Raw genomic sequence first — 22,975 nt, forward strand, 5'->3', positions numbered from 1 at the left:
TGGCTAGTTACAACTGGATGTGCAGAGACTTTGAAACATTTTTTTTTTTTTGCCACAACTGACCCAGTATACACACATACACGCATACAGAGAGCAGTATGTCTTAAACCTTAATATGCATGGAATTAGCCAGTGATCTTGTGGAAATATAAGTTATGATTCAGTAGGTAGAGAGCAGGGCTAAGACACTGCAATTCAGTAAGTTTCCAGGTGATGCTGGTGTTGCTGGTGTTGCTGGTTTGTGAACCATCAAATAATTTGGTTTTATGCTTGATTAATGAATCAAAAGCCATAGTTTTTAAAATGCACTGCTATAGGAGAAACTGATTCTAAATACTGTTGTATTTTCCTCTACAAATAAAATATTAGGGAAAAATGTTCAAAGCATCTTTTCAAAAGTTTTTTGAACACAAGAGCTAACAGAAGTGCTGTCTTCCAGTTTTAAACAGGAATTTGTGGGATTATATAATAGATGATCAACCCAGATACCAATCTGGGTTATATGAGTGATAACCACGCTCCCTCCTGTCTACCTTCTACCACATTCACTGGTTTATGGCACCTCCCACACCTGCTGCTACACAACCAAAACATTTATACCAAGGAAGTCAATTCAACCATAAATCCATAAAGGAAACTCATGTGAATACAGTATCTACTGTATGACTAGAGGTATAGCTAAGAAAGAGGACTATAGGGAGAAATTAATATTGTAGGACAAAGTACTTAATTCTAGAATGATCCTACTAAGGTGAGACCACTGTCATCAGTTGTCAAATTGCTGAATCATTAGGGTAAATAGTTACAGATCCTAAATACTCCTCACATGTTAGTCTCATGCAATGTATGTCAGATGTTTTAGTACCCTGTATTTTCTAAACCTGAAATAATTTCACCTTCATTTTATCTCAACGTATGGTAATTGTCTCATGTAAAACTAATTATTATTTTATAGCAATGTTTAGATTTTTCACGTTTAAGAAAACATTTTTAATTCTAATTTTGGCATGGCTTAAACATATACACCAAGGAAGACCAAATAATATTGGAGTGAAATTTAATCTTTCTTGACAGTATATCTATCAGAGAAAAAAAAATCAATGAAAATAATTTAGTGTTCTTTCTATCACCTTTTGCAGAAGGCAGAGTGGGTGTTGGGGTACACACCTATTATTTATAACTTTATCTTACATGAGCTTTTAAAATAGTGCACTATAAGTCAACATATAAATATATTTTTTGAAAATACTCAAGTTTAATAAACACTACATCTAAATTTAAATATATAAAAATAAGATAGCAAATTTCAGCTCCTCTTCATGACTCAAAAGCAAAGAATTATACATTCATATTTAAAATAGATTTCCCATTTTTAAAAGCATTTTCAAATACTGGTATCAGCTTTCTAAGCAAATATCTCTATTTGTTTCTCTATTATTAAGTGATGGGTTTAAAGGAAAAAAAGATTTTTTGACTATTCGAACTCTCCAGCCAGTTCCAAGGTCTAGGTCTATCAAATAAGACAACATAACGAAAATATTTTCAAAGACACTATATATGTACATAACAAAAACAAATAAGAGGAAACAAAGAAGTAAATTGGAAAAAGGAGATTTCTTTAGTTAGGGAACTCAGATATGTGTCCATCTACATATTCTTGTTAATTCTGTTTTTTTCCTTTTGTGTGTATAATTGGAATAATAGAACTATCTGACACTAAGATGGTTATTTGAATATGATAATTTGAAGTGCTCTGACAATTATGAAATGTTATATGCATATTAATTAAAATTTTAAAAATAGTCCAGCCTCCATAATTATCCTTAAAAAATAGCTGGGTAGATTAAAATAATTAGTCACATAGCTCTATGTTAACTTCATATAAAAAGGTAATTGTATGGACTTTTAAACATAATAACATAAAATGCAAATGTTCTGCAGAACAAGCTTTCAAAATTGAAATTAATGACTTTTCAATTTTCCTCTTAATATGGTAAAGGAATATATTGTTTTGAGCATAATTTCTCTCTAAATTTTGTTGGTTCTTTTCAAATCCATCAAGTAAAGTAGCATACATATAATTTGTGAATACTGTAGTTCCTATAATCACAATGAAAGAGGGTTTCTTGCAAGAAACTATGTGAAACAACTTTTATGAAGAGTAATTGTCCTTAGCCCCTGATAAAAACTACTCTCAGCCATAGCTGACTGGGAGAAAGGCATTTCTAAAATGCCCACCTAGCTTAAATTAAAGGCACTCTTCCTTTGGGCTAAGATTACAATGCTAGGAGTTACTTTGTCGGTTTCGTGAGTCCTCACTTGTCCTCAAGAAACACAAATGTCCTTCAAACTAAGGATAAAAGCAGAAAATAAAGTTTTCACTGAATGTCCCCTTTTGTTACTTTCACCTTGCAATCATCTTAACAGGATTTCTCTCTGGATTGCTTTTTACAGTATTACTACTCAGTCAAGGATATTTCGGTTGGAGGGATGTGCATCTGCTATGGTCATGCCAGGGCTTGCCCACTTGATCCAGCGACAAATGTATGTATATTTATAGGATGCTTAGGCCAAATGAAGCCCTGAGCTGTAAAATGTTTCATGAGAGTCTTTGCTGACAGAGAACGCTGTAAATGGGTGTCAGGTCCCCACTTAGGCAGTGTAACAGAAATCCATGCCAGGGTGAAATAAGAGCTGGCAGTTGGGATGATAGACTTTGAAATCAGCCATCACAGTATCAGAAAACAGATTAGTTTTTTTTTTCTTTTAAAAAGGCTCCAAACTGGTCTATTTTGAAACCTCTCTAGCTATGACAGCCTGCCTCATGATTTAGCTTTAGAGAATGCCTGCCATCAATCAACCTGACCATTTCTTTTAAAGTTTTTAATCAAAAAATTAATGCAAATGAATAAAAAATGTGCAGGGAAGTAAATATGTAAGTGGCAATGGAACAGGAGGATAAAGTAGGGCAGGGGCAATGAGGGGGTGGAGTGGATGAGAGCATCAAGAGAGCACTGATAGTGGCAAGCCAGAAAATGCCAGAACGCTTTTGGATAGATTTTATTCATTAATGACAGTGAATTAAGTGAACACAATCTAAAGTAGAAGATGAATGAGCATCTCTTTTTCCTGTCATAGACAAACTGGTGATATCCACACTCATCTCCTGTATAGTACATGGAAAAATACATTGAATAGTAAGATCAGTGAATGTAGATAGAGCCACAGATTTTTTTTCAAATATTGTAATGCAAATGACATACTCAAAGCTAGTTTTCTGATTATTGGATTATAATGTTATCTCTTAGGAAGATTAAAGTACACTAACATATTTATATGGGCAAAGCTGTAGTGTTGCTTTCTGCCTGGTATGGACACTTTCTATCAGGTGTACTGCTTAGCAGTGTTTCCCAGGCTTTAAAAGTATACCAGCACTTTGGGAGGCTGAGGCTGGTGTTTCACAAGGTCAGGAGTTCAAGACTAGCGCTGCCACGATGGTGAAACTCTATCTCTACTAAAAATACAAAAATTAGCCGGGCGTTGATGATGGATCCCTGTAATCCCAGCCACTTGAGGGGCTGAGGCAGAGAACTTCTTGAACCCAGGAGGTGGAGGTTGCAGTGAGCGGAGATCGCACCATTACAGCCTGGGCTACAGAGTAAGACTCTGTCTCAAAAAAAAAAAAAAAAAGTGAAATACAGAAGTCTACAAGACAGCCTTAAAAGGCCAATTCCATGAGGTAAATTGAGACAGTATTCAGAGGACACACAGACAGGATATTTAGTTCCAGGGATGTTAGATTTCTGTTTTAGCTGTACCCCAAGAGGCCTAGGAATCAACTCCCTCCTCTTTTCCACATCCAAAAATGTTAATAACATTTTGAGGAGAGCCTTAAAATAAGCACATCAATCCCCAAAACACATAGATCCCAGGCCTCAGAGAAGGAGAATTCAGTCTTTAAGACCACTCCCAGCTGGGCCTTCCTGCCTTCTTCTGAGCCTAAACCCAGTGAATCCAGAACCAGCGTGGACTCCCTTAAGCTGATGTTGATAAAATACACCCACTTCAAGCCTGGCGCCACTTTCTTTCCAGGCTGATAGTTTTACATTTTAGTGCATAGTCCAGATGTTTTCTCTTTCCTTCATAGTACCTTTAGAAAGAGGCGTTCTTTATGGTTCTAAATAAGGTTAAAATTAGTGCTTTCTCCCTCTTTTTGACTAGAAATCTCGCTGTGAGTGTGAGCATAACACATGTGGTGATAGCTGTGATCAGTGCTGTCCAGGATTCCATCAGAAACCCTGGAGAGCTGGAACTTTTCTGACTAAAACTGAATGTGAAGGTATGTTCTTTAGAAGCCAACAAATATGTCATTCTTCCTTTTCAAGAAAAAAAAAAAAAGCCAGTAATGAAAAACAGTAAAATGGCTGGTTATGCAAATGTGTCGACAAATACTGATTTATATTATCACTTTGAAGACAGTCCACATGGCTAGCTCTTTCTAAAGGGAAATATCTAAGAAATGCAGCAGATGGCTTTATAGCCTGATAGTGACAACTGGTCTTATTAGGTGATGGGTATCATGGAGAAACCTGTGTTCCTGGAGATTTTCTCAACCCAAGAATAGACCTAAAAATAGTCTTCTGTTGAACTGTAAACCTAAACTAGTATGAAGTCCAATTTAACTGAATTCAAATATTAATATTGTAGTAAATCAGCCCTAACCACATTTTTTTCAGCTCATTAAGTATATATGGCCTTCAAAAACAGCTTGATAGACATTTTAAATTAATACCAACACCATATATTCTTTGAATAACAAGTTAACTCAACTCACATTTATCATGTATAATGTGTCAGACATGACAGGTCTTTAAAACTATTGAATCATAACACACCTTAATCATAAAATATTCCCCAACTATAAGATATAAAGTCGGCCTTCCATATCAATGGTTTCTCCATCCATGGGTTTAACAGACTGCAGATCAAAAATGTTTTCTTAAACATCTTAAAAAAGTTGCATCTGTACTGAACTTGTAAAGACTGTTGCTTGTTATTATTTTTTTAAACAATATAACAACTATTTATATAGCATTTATATTTTGTTAGGTATTATAAGTAATCTAGAGGTAATTTAAAGTATACGGGAGGATGTGCAGAGGTTGTATGCAAATACTATGCCACTTTATAAGAGGAACTTGAGTATCCTTGAATTTTGGTGTTTGAGGGAGGTCCTGGAACCATCCCCATGGATATTGAGGGATGACTGTATTTTCTTTTTAGTTTGAGATTCTGCATATATGCTATTAAGTCTCCTCACTTTCTGCACTCATTTCATTTGCTTTTTGATTTGTATCTGAATGCTTATAAAGATATTATGGATTAGAAATCTCCAATTATTACTGAGGCATATCTGGAGGCCTGAGCCACCATTAGCTCATCATTCACCATGCATGGTGGGGGACCACTGGAGGCTCAGCCTTTGTTTTCTTCAACTACTTACAGCCATGCTCTGACTAATCCCTTAGTTCTCTACAGCTTCTCCATAGAGAACAGACATTTGTTCTTAAGAGTAACTTTAAATGTAATGCCATCCAGGGATGTTTGCTCTCAAGCTCCTTTAAATTTTAATTAAATTTCTTTTCTGTTTGTGAAATATCAGCAATCACAAGTGGGAGCAGCACTTGAATGCAGGAGGCTTTCTGTTGCCACTGACATGCTTTCCACAGTGATAATTACCTAATGTTAAGTGGCTCTGCAAAATCCTTTACCACTCTTTACTTGTGTTTCTATGTTTAAATACAAAACAAAAAGAATAGATCAACTTCTTAGCAATAGAGGTAGACTAAGCAAAGCAAGACATTTTAAACTGCTACTACATACAATTTTTAATTAGTGGGCTTGTGAAACATCTTTCTTTCCCTGTAGGGAAGAGGGGAGGTCATATTTCCAAACTGAAAAACAAACATGTTAAAAACCCAGAAATTCAAGATGGGGGTCTTAGCCATAAAACATTAGATAAAAATCACGATTTCAGCATGAATACATTCCTAAGAGCTTATGTTAAAATACACTTTTCCAAGTTGAATTATATTCCAATCACCTTAATATTTAGAAAAATCCTTCCGTGACATGAAAAATCCCTCCATAAAATGAATAATCACATTCTAATTCATTTGAGTTTAATTTGGATTTTCATCAATCTAGCTTACATAATACAAGATATATCTCTAAAGAGCATAGAATATGCATTCAATTGCTAAGCCTATACTAAAGAACAGTTTAATATGATATATCTTGGACATTCTGTGAAATAGTAAGTTGCTGATGACAGAGCAAACACATGGCTTTGTGATTAGTTGCTAGCCATATTCTTGAAGGCTACAGACAGAGCTGGGTAGGCTGTGGCCCACAGACAGCAAGTGAGGCTATATAGGTATAGGGTCCTGGTTACACAGTGTGTGAAGGACTGTTGCTTTGGCATCCATGTTTTACCTAAAGTAGCTCATAGTTTTAAACATCCTTGACAACATCAATTCCAAGTAGTATGAGAATAAGTCTATATTACTTTATCTTTTCCTTTGCTTATACTGGCAGCAGAAGTTTTGACTGTTTCTTGAAACTTTTACAACAAAGTTTTTAAGAATTCATAGCTAGTCCAATGGCATGCTCCTATTATCCCAGCTATTGGCAAGGAGCTATGGTGGGAGGATCTTTTGAGCCTAAGAGTTTGGGGCCAGCCTGAGACACATAGTGAGACCCTCTCTATTATTTTGCTTTCACACTGCTAGAAAGATACCACCTGAGACTTGTAGGGCTGTGGAGGCCCCACACGGTTGTGGGGTATCCCTTATGCTGTGTTGAGGTGCAGGATCCAAGAAGTAAAGAGACAGGACACTGAATAACTGATGAAGAGCATCTGGACTCGGGAGACCACACCACTTGTGAGTGGAGATCAGTGGCAGCCCCCAAATGCCCCAGAGCATCTGTATTTATTAGGTACAAGCAGGGGGTAGTCGTGCATGAGGTCATCATCTATAGGCTTAGTAATAGGGCATATATAATCATGTGAGTCACAAGTGAGGGGGCCACCCCATTATGTCACCTGGGCAGAGAGGTGGGCTGTGTACAGCAGGGGGCCATGCTGTGCACAATAGTAGAGGGTCATGTGCAGAAAAGGGGTCCACCCCCAATAGGTCACCAAAGCAAGGAGGTGGGCTGTGTGCAAAGGTGTTGTGTGCAACACTTCTTATCTGGGGACTCGAGACTTCAAAGGGTTTCTAATAAAAAGATATTGGAAGCTTAATGCAGTGGGAGCTGACAGACTTGTGCTCTTCTCTTAAGATATTTATGGCAGGATGATTTGAGCTAGCACAGAAGTGAGAAAAGACTAACAGGGTGTACAGCCACTGTGACTGGTCACACCAGAGAGGTTCTTCTCCCTCGGTTACTTCCAGGATCTCAGGCCTGAAGCCTGCTTTCCACAGGAACTGGATACAAGGTACTACAGCTCCTTTATCAGGAGGAGAGGCTCTTGCTCCAAGCCTGCCATACAGTGTATGCCCTTTCAGGCAGGGACGCCACCACCTGGATCTTTGGTTCTCATCCTGGTCCGGCTGTTTTCCCATGTATTGCTTCTGTTCTGTGACTGCTCTAGGCATTCCTCCTACTACAAACTACTATACAGTTAATATAGAAGGATTATATAAATCAGCACTAAATGTGTCAGTACAGGTCCGACTACAATACCTATATGATTATATAGAAAGCTTATATGAAACTAAGTAGATATAATTATTAAGTATGATTATATAAACTAGATATATGTAAGCAGTAAGTTATACTTCAAGCACTAATTCTATAAACTAATATATGATTATATATGCAGGATTATATAAAGGAAACAGCTGAGCAATAACACTATAAACTAAGAATTCTTCAGGCACTAATTGTGCCTGGGGTCTGGACAGTTCTCCTTCCTCAGTGCCCATTGGGGGTATTATCCACAGAGACTGGGTAATTCATAAAGGAAAGAGGTTTAGTTGACTCACCATTCTGCATGGCTAGGGAGGTCTCAGGAAACTTACAATCGAGGGGAAAGGCAAAGCAGGCATGTCTTACATGGTGCAGGAGAGGGAGGAGAAAGTGAAGGGGGAAGAGCCCTTTATAAAATCATCAAATCTTGTAAGAACTCACTCACTATCAGGAGAACAGCATGGGGGAACCTCCTCTTGATCCAATCTCCTCCCTCCCTCCATAGGTGGAGACTGCAATTGGTATGAGATTTGGGTGGTGACACATAGCCAAACCATATCACTGTCTTTTTGAAGAAAAATAAAGGAATTCTTGTATGTTGTCCTAAAGATACAAAACTGCTTACAATGCCTAGTGATTTATAATTATTACTATGTGTTTCCTAAAGTTTGAAACTGTCCATTAACATAGAAAAAATACTATATTATAAATCAAATGTCAGCAGGTTGGGAAAGGTATTTACAACAAACATGACAAGGGTATAATAACCTTTCCATATTAAGAGATCTTACATATCAATAAGAAAAAAGTTAACCTGTTAAAAATGAGTAAAGATCAAAACAGGTATTTCTCAGAAATGATGAATAACCTTGAAAAAAGATAATCACACTCATAATTAAGGAAGTACCAATTAAAACAATGATAATATTATTTTTAACCTATCAAAGTGTTCATTAATCCACTTAACAAATATTTGAATGCCTATTATGTTTAGAAATTGTATTCATGGGTTGATAACACACAAGGTTGATGGCTATGGAGAAACTGTTTTATCATTTCTACTAGAAGAAAAGTGATTTGTCATAGTATTCCTGGAGGGGAATTTTTTTAAGTGATTAAAAATTTAAATTTTACACACCCTTTGACTAGAAATTATGCTTCTAGGAATTTAGCCAATAGAGGTATTCATATAGATGTAAAGGGAATATTATCATGATCTTTGTCATTATTACACAAGTGCTACCACTACTGCTACTAACATTTATTGAGCTCAGTATTTAGTACATTTCAGGCATTCTGTTCGGCATCCTCAAAGCAAGTATAAGAGACAAGTACTAAAAGGATGCTAGGACTTAATTTTTTGCCTCAAAATCACTCAACTGGCAAATAGGAAATTTTTCTAATGTTAGAGCTCCTCCCTCCACCTCGCATCCTTGTTCTCCTAGTATGTGTGCAGTGTAATTTGTACAGAAGAAACATGGAAACTGTGTAATTGTTCATTAATAGAGACCTGGTAAATACCTTCATTCAAGTAGTACCCTCTGTACCATAAAGGGATATACATGCTAATATGGAAAGAGCTCCATGATTTACTGTGAGTAAAATGAGACAGTTCTGAACAATATACAAATGCCCCTTCCCTTTTGTAGAAGAATAAAAAGATTGAGCTGTATGCATACAAGGGCACCTACACACACGCCTAAACATACACACACATGTGGAAATGACTGTTAGAACTCCTAAGAAATTCAACATCTCATGTAGAAAGGAGATGCTGCATCAGTGTTTCTCTAGTTCTATCCTACTATAAATTCTTCATATTTTAAAAAGTCTTACCCAATCCTTTCTGGAGAAAATAATTTTTCACTTCTTTGAATTCTTCTAAAGTAACATGAAAAAGACAAGGCGGATGAAGAGAAGAAAAATCAATTGTGAACTCATTTATAAGACATTATACTAATGATTTTACATGCATTATCTCACTTGTGCTTTTAAATATCCCAATCTAGTAATTGCTATTGACCACTCCATGTTTTTTTTTTGTTTGTTTGTTTGGTTTTTTTTGAGACGGAGTTTCGCTCTTGTTACCCAGGCTGGAGTGCAATGGCACGATCTCGGCTCACCGCAACCTCCGCCCTCCTGGGTTCAGGCAATTCTCCTGCCTCAGCCTCCCGAGTAGCTGGGATTACAGGCACGCACCACCATGCCCAGCTAATTTTTTGTATTTTTACTAGAGACGGGGTTTCACCATGTTGACCAGGATGGTCTCCATCTCTCGACCTCGTGATCCACCCGCCTCGGCCTCCCAAAGTGCTGGGATTACAGGCTTGAGCCACCGCGCCCGGCCGACCACTCCATGTTTTTATGGAAACTAAGCATTCGTGAAATTAAGAAGTTTCCAACATCACATGACAACTAAGTAGTGGAGAGCACACGCAAATCCAAGACAGCGGGGTGCAAAATAGCAAGATCTTAGCCACTAAGTAAACCAGCTCTCAGTTTGTCTTAATAGCTTGGCACCTGTCTAGTATCTTATCTTGTTTATCAGGTAGAATGTGAAGGGATTCCAGCAGTCTTTAGCAGACTCTGGAGTCTGGCTTCAGAGGTTGGTTTCCAATACTAATTAGATTATCTTCTGTGAATTGTTTCACTTCTCTGGCCTCAGGTTCACACACACATGTGGAAAGAGTATACAAAAATAGGTTAATCATAATAATACCTATTCCTAAAAGCATTTTTGAGGATTAAAATCAGTAGCAATAAATATAGAGTACTTAGGACAGTGTCTGGCATTGAAAAAATCCTAAATACATTTTAGTTGTTATTAGTATTAATAGAAAGAAAATGTATTATACCTGTTCTTCCTTATCCATAGGATCTAACACAGACATTTCCATATTGCAATAATTCATTACAGATTAACTAGCTGTTAATTGTTCAGTGCCATCATTCAATAATGTATTATTTGGAAATTATTAGTTGAACCATATGAAATTGCACTTTCATTAGTCAAAATCAAATAATGGCAATTGCATATGCTTGCACTTAATTTATATGTTTTAATTATTTCAAATTAATGTGAATTTATTAAGACATCCAATAAATTCAGATACTGTCTAAATATCTTTGTGCATGTGTATGCTAAATGTACATTCCTGTATAGTATAAAAATCTATGACAGATACGATTTTTAAATGTATCTGAAACCTGAAATTAATGTTTATTAATTTATTTTTCCCTAATCCAGCATGCAATTGTCATGGAAAAGCTAAAGAATGCTATTACGATGAAAATGTTGCCAGAAGAAATCTGAGTTTGAATATACATGGAAAGTATATTGGAGGGGGTGTCTGCATTAATTGTACCCAAAACACTGCTGGCATAAACTGTGAGACATGCGCTAATGGCTTCTTCAGACCCAAAGGGGTAAAGTATGCTTTTTCTTAATAAAGGGTTATTTTTGCTTTTTCATACAAAAATGTTTTATACAAAAATACAATAATTTTGAAGTTTTTCTAAAAAGTTGAACTTCAGATTAAAGGTGAGTAGGAACATTTCATTGTTGAAACTGACTTAAATCTTTGAGGATGTGAGATAAAACATTTCCATCACACCAGATAGTTTTATCATGGCTCCTTACAGTCAATCCCACCCCTAGGCAAACGCTGTTCTGATTTTTAGAACATAAATTGGTTGTGCCTATTAGTGAATTTCATAAAAATGAAATCATACAGTATATACTAGCCCGTATCTCTCGTCTTTCACTCAACATAGTGCTTTAAGATTTATCCATGCTGTCTGTGCATCAATAGTTCCTTTTTTAAAAGTTGCTGAGTAATATTTCTCTGCATGAACATATCAAAATTTTAAATCCATTCTCCTATTCATGGATATTAGGATCATTTCCAGTGTTAGCTTAGCTCCTACAAATAATTTCATACTAGTCATGTCTTTATTTACCTTATGTAAATACTTAGGAGTAGAATGCTTTTTACATAGGATAGGTAGATGCTTAACTTTATAAGAAACCGTCAACGTTTTGCCAAATTAGCAATAACGTATAATGTGTTCACCAAAAAGTTACATGAGTTCCAGTTGTTCTATATCATTTCTAATATTTGATGTTGACCATCTTTTTGGATTTTAGTCATCTAGTGGGTGTGAAATGGCATCTGATTATGGATTTAATTTTAATTGTAAAGGCTTATTGACTGTTTCTCTATTTTCTCTTGTGAAGTACATGTTCAAAGCCTAAATATTATTTTTTTATTCTAAAAACCAAATTTTTAACTTATAGAGCTATTTCCCGTACCAAGTAAATGTCAGTGTGTGGTGTGAAATAAGTAACCAGATTTATATGGTTAACTTTAAGTTCTAGCACCATTCACTGAAAAATCAATTGATCATATTACATGGATCAATTTTTAGAAACTTAGTTATGTTTCAAGCATCTTTTTTTCTATGTGCTATTATCATACTTTCTTCATTGCTTTAATAAGTCTAGAATTTAGGTAATATAATGTACCAACTTCATTCTTTCTTTTCAAGGTTGTTTTGTCTATAGTAGAGTTTTTGTGTGTGTGTGTGTGTTTGCATACAATTGTAGAATCAACTTGTCAATTACAGAAAATATTAAGATTATTGCATAGAATCTATATACAAATATGGAGAATGAAGTTTGAGGAGATGTTGGTCAAAGAATACGAAATTTTTGTTAGATTGTAGGAATACATCGAAGATATTTGTTGTACAGAATGGTGTTAATACACCATTGTAATTATAGTTAATTACAATATGTTCTTGAAAATGCTGAAGATAGATTTTATATGTTCTCAGAACAAATTGATAATTATGTTAGGTAGTATGTTAATTAGCTTGATATAATGATTTCAATTGTATATATATTATATATTTCAAAATATGTCATACGATTTTGTCAATTAAATAGAATTAAATGTTAAAAGAAAACAAATATTGAGAAAAATAACATTATGATAATCTTGAGTCATTTAACCAATGAACACAGCATATCTCTCCATTTATTTCTATCTTCTTCATTCATGTCACTATTCCAGTGTAGAGATCTTACATGTCTTTTGTTAAATTAATCTTTAGTATGTTCCTTTGCATGACTTTAAACAAATTGTTTTTTAAAAAGTTTTCAATTCTTTAAATATAATTATTAAAGATTTTGGAATATTGACTTTATGTCCTATAGCCATCCTTATTAACTCTAGTAGTTTTAAACTACATGCTTGAGAAACATATGCATAAACAATCGTGTTACCTTCAGGCTTACTTCTTCCTTTGCAATCTTTATGCCACAGTTAACTAAAAATGGTGAAAGCTGACGTCTTCACTTTGTTCTCAGTTTTAAAGGGAACCTAATATCTCACTATTGAGTATGATGTGAACTGCAGATTTTTTATGTACATGCTTTATCAAATTCAATAGTTCCCCTACTATTCCTAGGTTCCGGAGAGTTTTACAACAAAAGTGTTTTGAATTTTATCATATACTTTTTGAAACCTACTAAAATGAACATAAGGATTTTCTCCCTTACTCTGTTAACATGATCAATTTACACAAATTAATTTTTAAAATATAAGGCCAACTTTGCATTTTTGAATTAATATCCATCTGGTTATCATATATTATCATTTTTATATATTGGATGATTCCATTGACTAATATTTGGTTAAGAATTTTGACATCCTCCCATAAAAGACATTGGATAGGTCTATAATTTTATTTTCTTATAATATCTTTGTCAGGTTTTTTTATTGGGGTATACTGGCATCAACAAATAATCTGGGAAATAAACTTTCTCTTCCTCTGTTTTCTAAAATAACTTAAGATTAAAATTAATTATCTTTAAAATGCTTAACAAATTCCCTAGTGAAACTATATAAGCCTCTAGTTTTCTTTGTGGGAAGAACATTTTTAAATGCATTGGCTATTTTTTATTAGGCATAGCGCTAGATAGGTTTTGTATTAATATCTTTGGGGAGGGTCAAGGTTTAATATATTTTTCAAGTAATTTGTTCGATTCATCTAAAGTGTCAAATTATAGACAGTTTAAAAAATTCTCTTATTATCTGCTTGAAGTCTATAGCATCTATACTGATATCTCTTCTTTAAGTTTTAAAGTGATTATGTTTTGCTTTTCTCCTTTTATTAATCACTTATGTTAGGGATATTTATCAATTTTCTTAATCTTAAAAAAATCTGTGTTTTTATTTTTTGTATTTTTATTGATTCTGTTCTATTTATTATATTATTCATTTGACCTGTTTTGGGTTTAAATTTTATTTTATTTTGCTACCTATCAATTTGGAATGTTAAATTATGATTTTAAATTTTCTTCTTTTATCATATTAGCTTTTAAATATAAATTTCCTTCTAGCAGTTCTTTAGCTGCCTCTCATGAATTCAGAAATGCTTTATGTGATCATTTATTTAACATAATTTCTAATTTCTCTTGTGCTTTTGTTGTTTAATCTTCAAATATTTGGGCTTTATTAAATATTATAATTTTTATTTCTACAGTGGATGTTTATGATCTGAGAATGTACTCTCTGAGATGTCAAACTTTAGAAGTTCATTGAAATTTAACTTGCAGCTCAGCGCATTGTCTCTCTTGGTAAAAAAATAAGTGTGGATTTTTTTCAGTCTGTGAATATAGATTCCTATTTTTCTTTCATTTTCCAGTATTTCCTCATGTTCTTTGAAGCAGTATTATAGGTACATACATATTTAGAATATTTTGAATCTTTAGCTTTTTTAGATCTTATAAATTGGTATTTCAATAACTGTGAAGATCTCCACTTAATCTCAGATATCACTTTTTGTCATAAAGTCCACTTTATTTTTTATTAATATTGCTATAGCAGTTTTCATATGCTTACTCTGTATGGTATGTCTTTTCTGATTTTGTTTAACTTTCAACCTATCTTTATTTTTATTTAAAAGTAGATTTCTTAAAAAGACTAAAATAGATGGATTTTTTATACTGACAATTACTGTGTGTTTAGTCCATAAATATAATATAGTTAATAATATGATTGGGTTTTGCTATTGTTTCCTATTTGTGTCACAAAAGTTTTGTTCCTATTCTTCCTTTTCTGTCTACTTTTATGTTAAACAAATATTTTTCAGTATTACATTTTGTTTCTTCTATTATGTTTTTAGCAGTACTTCTTTGTATACTTTTTTTTCCATTTCAACTTTTATTTTAGGTTCAGAGAGTATGTGGGTAAATTATGGTCATGGGGGGTTGGCGTACAGATTATTTCATCACCCAGATAATAAGCAAAATAAGTTTTTCAATCTTCATCCCCTCCCACCCTTCTCAAGTAGGCCCTCATGTCTATTGTTGCCTTCTTTGTTTCCATGTGAACTCAATGTTTACCTCCCACTCATAGGAGAGAACATGCAGTATCTGGTTTTCTATTCTTGCATTAATTCACTTAGGACAATGTCCTGCTGCTCCATCCATGTTGCTTCAAAGAACGTGATTTCATTCTTTTTTATTGTTGTGTAATATTCCATGGTATATATGTACAAATTTTCTTTATTCAGTCCACGGATGATGGTACCTAGGTTGATTCCATGTATTTGTTATTGTGAATAGGACTGCAATGAACACATGCATGTATGTGACTTTATGGTAGAATGATATATATCCCTTTGGTATATGGGATTGCTGAATTGAGTGCTAGTTCTGTTTTTGTTGTTGTTGTTGTTGTTTTAATTTTACTTTACATTCTGGGGTATATGTGCATGTCATGTGGGGTTGTTGCATAGGTGCATACACAACCAGGTGGTTGTGTCCACATATTTTCATTGTGCAACACCCGCCTATGAATGAGAACATGAAGTGTTTGGTTTTCTGTTCTTGTATCAGTTTGCTGAGAATGATGGCTTCCAGATTCACCCAAGTTCCTACAAAGGACACGAACTTATCATTTTTTATGACTCTGTGGAATACTTTCCATGGTGTATATGTGCCACATGTTTTTTCTCCAGTCTATCATTGATGGGCATTTGGGTTGGTTCCTGGTCTTTGCCATTGTAAACAGTGCTGCAATGAACATACATGTGCATGTGTCTTTATAATAGAATGATTTATAGTTTTTTTGGTATATACCCAGTAATGGGATTGCTGGGTCAAATGGAATTTGTATTTCTACATCCTTGAGAAATCACCACACAGCCTTCCACAATGGTTGAACTAATTTACACTCCCACCAACTGTATACGAGTGTTCCTATTCCTCCACATCCTCTCCAGCATCTGTTGTCTCCGGATTTTTTAATGATCGCCCTTCTAACTGGCGTAAGATGGTATCTCAATGTGGTTTTGATTTGCATTTCTCTAATGACCAGTGATGAGCATTTTTTCATATTTGTTGGCCTCATATATGTCTTCTTTTGAAAAGTGTCTGTTCATATCCTTTACCCACTTTTGAATGGGGTTGTCTGTTTTTATTCTTGTGTATCTGTTTTAGTTCTTTGTAGATTCTGGATATCAGCCCTTTGTCAGATGGGTAGACTGCAAAAATTTTTTTCCCATTCTGTTGGTTACCAATTTGCTCTGATGATGGTTTCTTTTGTTGTACAGGAGCTATGAATTTTAATTAGATCTGATTTATCTATCTTGGCTTTTGTTGCCATTGTTTTTGGTGTTTTAGTCATGAAGTCCTTGCCTATGCCTATGTCCTGGATGGTTTTGCCTACATTTTCTTCTAGTGTTTTTTATGGTATTAGGTTGATGTTTAAATCTTAAATCCATCTGGAGTTAATTTTAGTGCAAGGTGACAGGAAGGGGCCCAGTTTCTGCTTTCTGCACATTGCTAGCCAGTTTTCCAAACACCATTTATTAAACATGGATTCCTTTCCCCATTGCTTGTTTTGTCAGGTTTGTAAAAAAATCAAATAGTTGTAGATATGTGGTGTTGCTTCTGAGGCCTCTGTTCTGTTCCATTGGCCTATGTCTCTGTTTTGGTACCATTACCATGCTGTTTTGATTACTGTAGCCTTGTAACTAGCAAGGATATCCAGGACTTGAATGCAGAGCTGGACCAAGCAGACCTAATAGACATATAAAGAACAGTCCACCCCAAATCCACAGAACATACATTTTTCTCAGCACCACATAACACTTACTCTAAAATTGACCACATCATTGGAAGCAAATCACTCCTCAGCAATTGCAAAAGATTGGAAATCATAACAAACAGTCTATCAGACCATAGTGCAGTCAGATTAGGACTCAGGATTAAGAAACACACTCAAATACGCACAACCACTTGGAAACTGAACAACTTGCTTCTGATTGTCGACTGGATAAACAATGAAATGAAGGCAGAAATAAAGATGTTCTTCGACATCAATCAAAATGAAGACACAACTTACCAGAATCTCTGGGACACCTTTAAAGCAGTGTTGAGAGGGAAATTAATAGCAGTAAATGCCCACATGAGAAACAAAGAAAGATCTAAAATTGATACCCTATCATTAAAATTGAAAGAGCTAGAGGAGTAAGATTTAAAAAAAACTCAAAAGTTAGCAGGAGACAAGAAATAACTATGATCAGAGCTGAACTGAAGGAGATAGAGACACAAAAGCCCTTCAAAAAAATCAGTAAATTCAGGAGCTGTTTTTTTGAAAAGATCAACAAAATAGACAGACTGCTAGCCAGACTAATAAAAAAGAAAATAGAAGAATCAAATAGATGCAATAAAAAAGATAAAGGGGATATCACCACAGATCCCACAGAAATATAGACCACCATCAGAGATTACTATAAACAGCTCTATGCACATAAACCAGTAAACCAGGAAGAAATTGATAAATTCCTGGACACTGTACTCTACCAACACTAAACCAGGAGGAAATTGAAACCCTGAATAGACCAATAATAAGGGCTGAAGTTGAGGCAGGAATCAATAGCCTACTAACTAAAAAAAGTCGAGGTCCAGACGTGTTCACAGCAGAATTCTCCCAGGTGTACAAAGAGGAGCTGGTTCCATTCCTTCTGAAACTATATCAAACAATACAAAAAGAGGGAAGCCTCCCTAACTCATTTTATGAGACCAACATCATTCTGATACCAAAACCAGGCAAAGACTCAACTAAAAAAGAAAACTTCAGGCCAATATCCGTGATAAACATCCACCCAAAAGTCTTCAATAAAATACTGGCAAACCAAATGCGACAGCACATCGAAAAGCTTATTCATCACAATCAAGTAGGCTTCATCCCGGAGATGCAAGGCTGATTCAACATACGCAAGTCCATAAATGTAATCCATCACATAAAGAGAACCAAAGACAAAAACCACATTATGATCTCAATAGATGCAGAGAAGGCCTTCAGCAAAATTCAGCAGCCCTTCATGCTAAAAACTCTCAATAAACTGGGTATCGACAGAACATATCATAAAATAATAAAAGCTATTTATGACAAACCGACACGCAATATCATACTGAATGGGCAAAAGCTGAAAGAATTCCCTTTGAGGCCAGGCGTGGTGGCTCATGCCTGTAATCCCAGCATTTTGGGAGGCCGAGGCGGGTGGATCACGAGGTCAAGAGATCGAGACCATCCTGGTCAACATGGTGAAACCCCGTCTCTACTAAAAATACTAAAAATTAGCTGGGCACAGTGGCGCATGCCTGTAATCCCAGCTACTCAGGAGGCTGAGGCAGGAGAGTTGCCTGAACCCAGGAGGTGGAGGTTGCGGTGAGCCGAGATCGCGCCATTGCACTCCAGCCTGGGTAACAAGAGCGAAACTCCGTCTCAATAAAAAAAAAAAAAAAGAATTCCCTTTGAAATCTGGCACTAGACAAGGATGCCCTCTCTCACCACTCCTATTCAATATATAATTGGAAGTTCTCGCCAGAGCAATCAGGCAAGAAAAAGAAATAAAAGGTATTCAATTAGGAAAGGGGGAAGTCCAATTGTACCTATTTGCAAACAACATGATTGTATACTTAGAAGACTCCATCATCTCAGCCCCAAATCTTCTCAAACTGATAACCAACTTCAACAAAGTCTCAGGATACAAAATCAATGTGCAAAAATCACAAGCATTCCTATACACCAGCAACCAACAGAGAGCCAAATCATGAGTGAACACCATTCACAATTGCTACAAAGAGAATAAAATACCTCGGAATACAACTAAAAAAGTATGTAAAGGACCTCTTCAAGGAGAACTACAAACCACTGCTCAATGAAATAAGAGAGGACACAAACAGATGGAAATACATTCCATGCTCATGGTTAGGAAGAATCAATATTGTGAAAATGGCCATACTGCCCAAAGTAATTTATAGATTCAATGCTATCCCCATCAAACTAGCAATGACCTTCTTCACAGAACTGGAAAAAACCGCTTTAAACTTCATATGGAATCACAAGAGAGCCTGTATAGCCAAGTCAATCCTAAGCAAAAAGAACAAAGCCGGAGGCATCACGCTGCCAGACTTCAAACTATACCAAGGCTGGTTCTGTTTTAAGTGATTTGAGAAAGCTCCCAACTGTTTTCACAGTGGCTGAACTAATTTACATTCCCACCAGTGGTGTATAAATGTTCCTTTTCTTCCACAACCTCACCAGTATCTGTTATTTTCGACTTTCAATAATAGCCATTCTGACGGGTGTGAGATGGTACTATTTTAAACTCATGATATAGTGATATAGTCCTATCTTTTGAACTATTGTTTTCATATATTGCACATAATTTATAAACCATGGATATAATGTTGTAATTTTTATTTGAAGTCATCAAACTACAAAAACAGGCTTAAAGAAATGAAAAGAAGAAAACGAAATTTACATTAACCATGCCTTTACCATTTCCCATACTCTGTGGTTCTATCTTATATATATTGCCCTCCTGCTTGAAAAGTTCCTTTAGCCTTTTTTTTTTTTTTTTTAAGAACAGAACTTCTGGTCACAGATTTTCTCAACTTCCCTTTATCTGAAAATGTATTTAATCTACTTTTATTATTGGCGGATATTTTCATCATAATTACAGAACTGTATGTTTTCTTCTTTGTTTAGCACTTTAAAGATGTGGTACCATTATTTTCTGGATTACATTTTTTCTTATGACAACATAGCCATTATTTGTCTCTTTGTTCTATATCTTTGTTCTGCATTTTTGTTCTATATTTCTTTAATTCACTAGATGATTTCAAAATATTTTTTTAATCTGCCTTTTTATAGGTATACCATGTACTGTAAAACTTTGGCCTGTAGACCAAATCTGACTTATGGCCTATATTTGTATAACCTGTAAGCAAAGGATGGTTTTATATTTGTAAAGGTTTATTAAAAAAAGAAGTAGAAGAGGAGGATGAAGAGGGCTAGCAAGGGGAAGAAGAGGATGAGGAATGAACAGAGTCTTTATGTGGCTTATTTTACTAGCTGGCCCTTTACAGAAAAAAATTTTTAACCTCAGAGTTAATCTATGATGTGTCTATGTTTGGCTTTCAAGCTTACCTTGCTTAATTCACAAAGTTTCTTGGAACTTAAGTTGAGATTTTATTCCACATATAGGAAATTTTAGACTGTTTTTTAAAAACTTGTTTTTTGACCAATATTTTTTCTTCTCTCTACATGTGTGCTAGGGTGTTGATTGTATCTGAGGCAGTGCTAATTAATTTTTTTTCTTTCTCTATTTTTTGGATAATTTCCTCTTTATTTGTGGAAAGAGGAAATTATCCAATCTAAAGAATACATTCTATATAATGTATCTTTAATTCACTAGCTGATTTTAAAATATTCACATTATGCTGGGCACGGTGGCTCATACTGTAATCTCAGAACTTTGGAAGGCCTAGGCGGGTGAATCACTTGAGGGCAGGAATGCAAGACTAACCTGGCCAGCATGGTGAAACCCCATCTTTACTAAAAATACCATACTTAGCTGGGTTATGGTAGTAGGCACCTGCAGTTTCAACTACTCAGAAGGCTGAGGCAGAATAGCTTTAACCCAGGAAGTTGAGGTTGCAGTGAGCCAAGATCACATCAGTGCACTTCAGCCTGGGTGACAGAGTTAGGTCCTATCTCAAAAATAAATAAATATAAATAAATAAATTCTCATTATATTTACTTTTAACAATGATAGTCAGTGCACTTCAGCCTGGGTGACAGAGTTAGGTCCTATCTCAAAAATAAATAAACATAAATAAATACGTTCTCATTATATTTACTTTTAACAATGATATCATGTATGAGAAAACTTTGACCTGTAGACCAAATTCTGGCCTATGGCCAGATGACTACAAAAGCAGTTTGACTTCTCTTCCTACTATCATCTCTATCTGATGTTAAGCATAGCCAGTGAATTATTAAATTGAGGCATTTTACTTTTCAGCTTTCTGGAGTTCTTATGTTCCTTAGAGTGTCCATTTCTCTGCTGAAATAGTCCATGTATTCACTCATTATGAGCATTGTTTCCTTTATATTCTTGGATATTTTTACAGTACTTAATGTTGATTTCCTTGTATGCTAATTTCAATACCTGGGTCACCTCAGAATCTGTTTTTATCAACTTCTTTTTAAATAAGGACAATATTTTCCCATTTCTTTCCTGCATATCAAATACAGTATTCCTCCTTTATTTGCAGAGGATATGTTCCAGGAATCCCAGTTGATGCCTGAAATCACAGATAGTACCAAACCTACATATACCATGTTTTTCCAATCTGATACCTGTGATGGGACCAAGTGATGAACAGGAGGGTAGTGTCTAGACAGCATAGATATGCTGGACAAAGGGACGATTCATATCCCTGGTGGGACAGAGCAAGATGGCTTGAGATTTCACCCCACTACCCAAAATGGCATGCAAATTAAAACTTATGAATTATTTATTTCTGTAGTTTTCCATTTAATATTTTTGAATTGTGGTTAACCATGATAATTAAAACCTCAGAAAATAAAACCACACATGATGTGGGAACTACTGTAATTTATCACCTATACAGGACATTTTGGAGAATGCAATGCAGAGACATTGGTTACTGTTATGTTCCTCTGAAGATTTTGAATTGGTTCTAATTAGTAATAAACTCATGAGTGGTCACTATGAGTTATGAAAGTTTACTTTCATACTTTTTTAGGACACATTAATGGAAAACTTCAGGTATTTGTCAAACATTTCTAATGTGGTTAACTTAAAGTTCAATTTCTCTTTACGTTATGGTTTGTAGCACCTGAAAACTCTTCTCAGCTTGTTCAGTTTACCAGCTGTTGCTTTCCACTGAATTTCCTAGAATCTTCTGAATGAATATACAATAAAGGGATCAGTTAATAGATCTGATTTATAGTAGCAAACAAGTTTTCATTTGTAAATTAAACTTAGATATATATACACATGAAAGCTATATTTAATAGAGGGGTATTTCTTGGGCAAATAATTTAGTTTTTTGGTTTTTCCTATTCTGTCTGGAAAACAAATCTTGTATATACAGTATATGAACACAGTGTAGGTTTGTTTAATTAAAGTAACTGTCTTCATATACTATATATAAGATAAAAAGGGATAAAACATGAAAATATCAATAATTGTTGAATCTAAGTAACAAATACATAGGAGTTTATTGTTTCATCCTCTTTACTTTTATGTAAGCATGTAGAAGACATACATTTTTAAAATTATAAACATGTATTAAAGGTAATTCCTATAATTTTCTCAATAATTTACTACACTGTTATTAAACTACTTTGCCTATAAAAGTTTGCTGAAATGAAAAATATGGCTGTTCTTATTACACTTGATTAAATTCATTCTAATATTTTTGTTAGGTATCTCCAAATTATCCAAGGCCATGCCAGCCATGTCATTGTGATCCAATTGGTTCTGTAAATGAAGTCTGTGTCAAGGATGGGAAACATGCTCGACGAGGTGAGAGCGGCAGCACAATGTCACTGCTCTGATGAAAGGACAACTAAAAGCCAAATATTATTATTTTCAGAGGAATATTTTGCATTAAATGTCATTCATGTAATACATTTATTCTTCAATCTATCAGTGTATTAGCATTCCCTCCAGGAAGGAGTTTTTAAATTAATCTCAGTAATTACTTTCATGTTTAATGTTTTTACAGCAAGAAGAGTTTAATTATTTATTTTGAGATGCACACAGAGTCAATCACAGATCTGTGGTATATGTAATTTTTTATGTTGTGTTATTTATTAGATTG

The 22,975-nt window shown here is 34.8% G+C and overlaps 1 protein-coding gene across 2 annotated transcripts in view; it reads left to right on the plus strand.

Annotated features, from left to right (window-relative positions):
- The window catches only part of LAMA2 (laminin subunit alpha 2), a 637,958-nt gene that overhangs the window by 261,422 nt on the left and 353,561 nt on the right, over window positions 1-22,975 (plus strand). For both annotated transcript variants that reach the window (XM_054254427.2, XM_054254428.2), the window contains exons 6-9: window positions 2,455-2,544; window positions 4,222-4,339; window positions 11,003-11,181; window positions 22,578-22,677. In XM_054254427.2, the coding sequence (XP_054110402.2) occupies window positions 2,455-2,544; window positions 4,222-4,339; window positions 11,003-11,181; window positions 22,578-22,677 (487 nt within the window). The remainder of the gene's footprint in view (window positions 1-2,454; window positions 2,545-4,221; window positions 4,340-11,002; window positions 11,182-22,577; window positions 22,678-22,975) is intronic.

This window comes from Callithrix jacchus, chromosome 4 (assembly GCF_049354715.1).
Source record: "Callithrix jacchus isolate 240 chromosome 4, calJac240_pri, whole genome shotgun sequence".
Classification (NCBI taxonomy): Eukaryota; Metazoa; Chordata; class Mammalia; order Primates; family Cebidae; genus Callithrix; species Callithrix jacchus.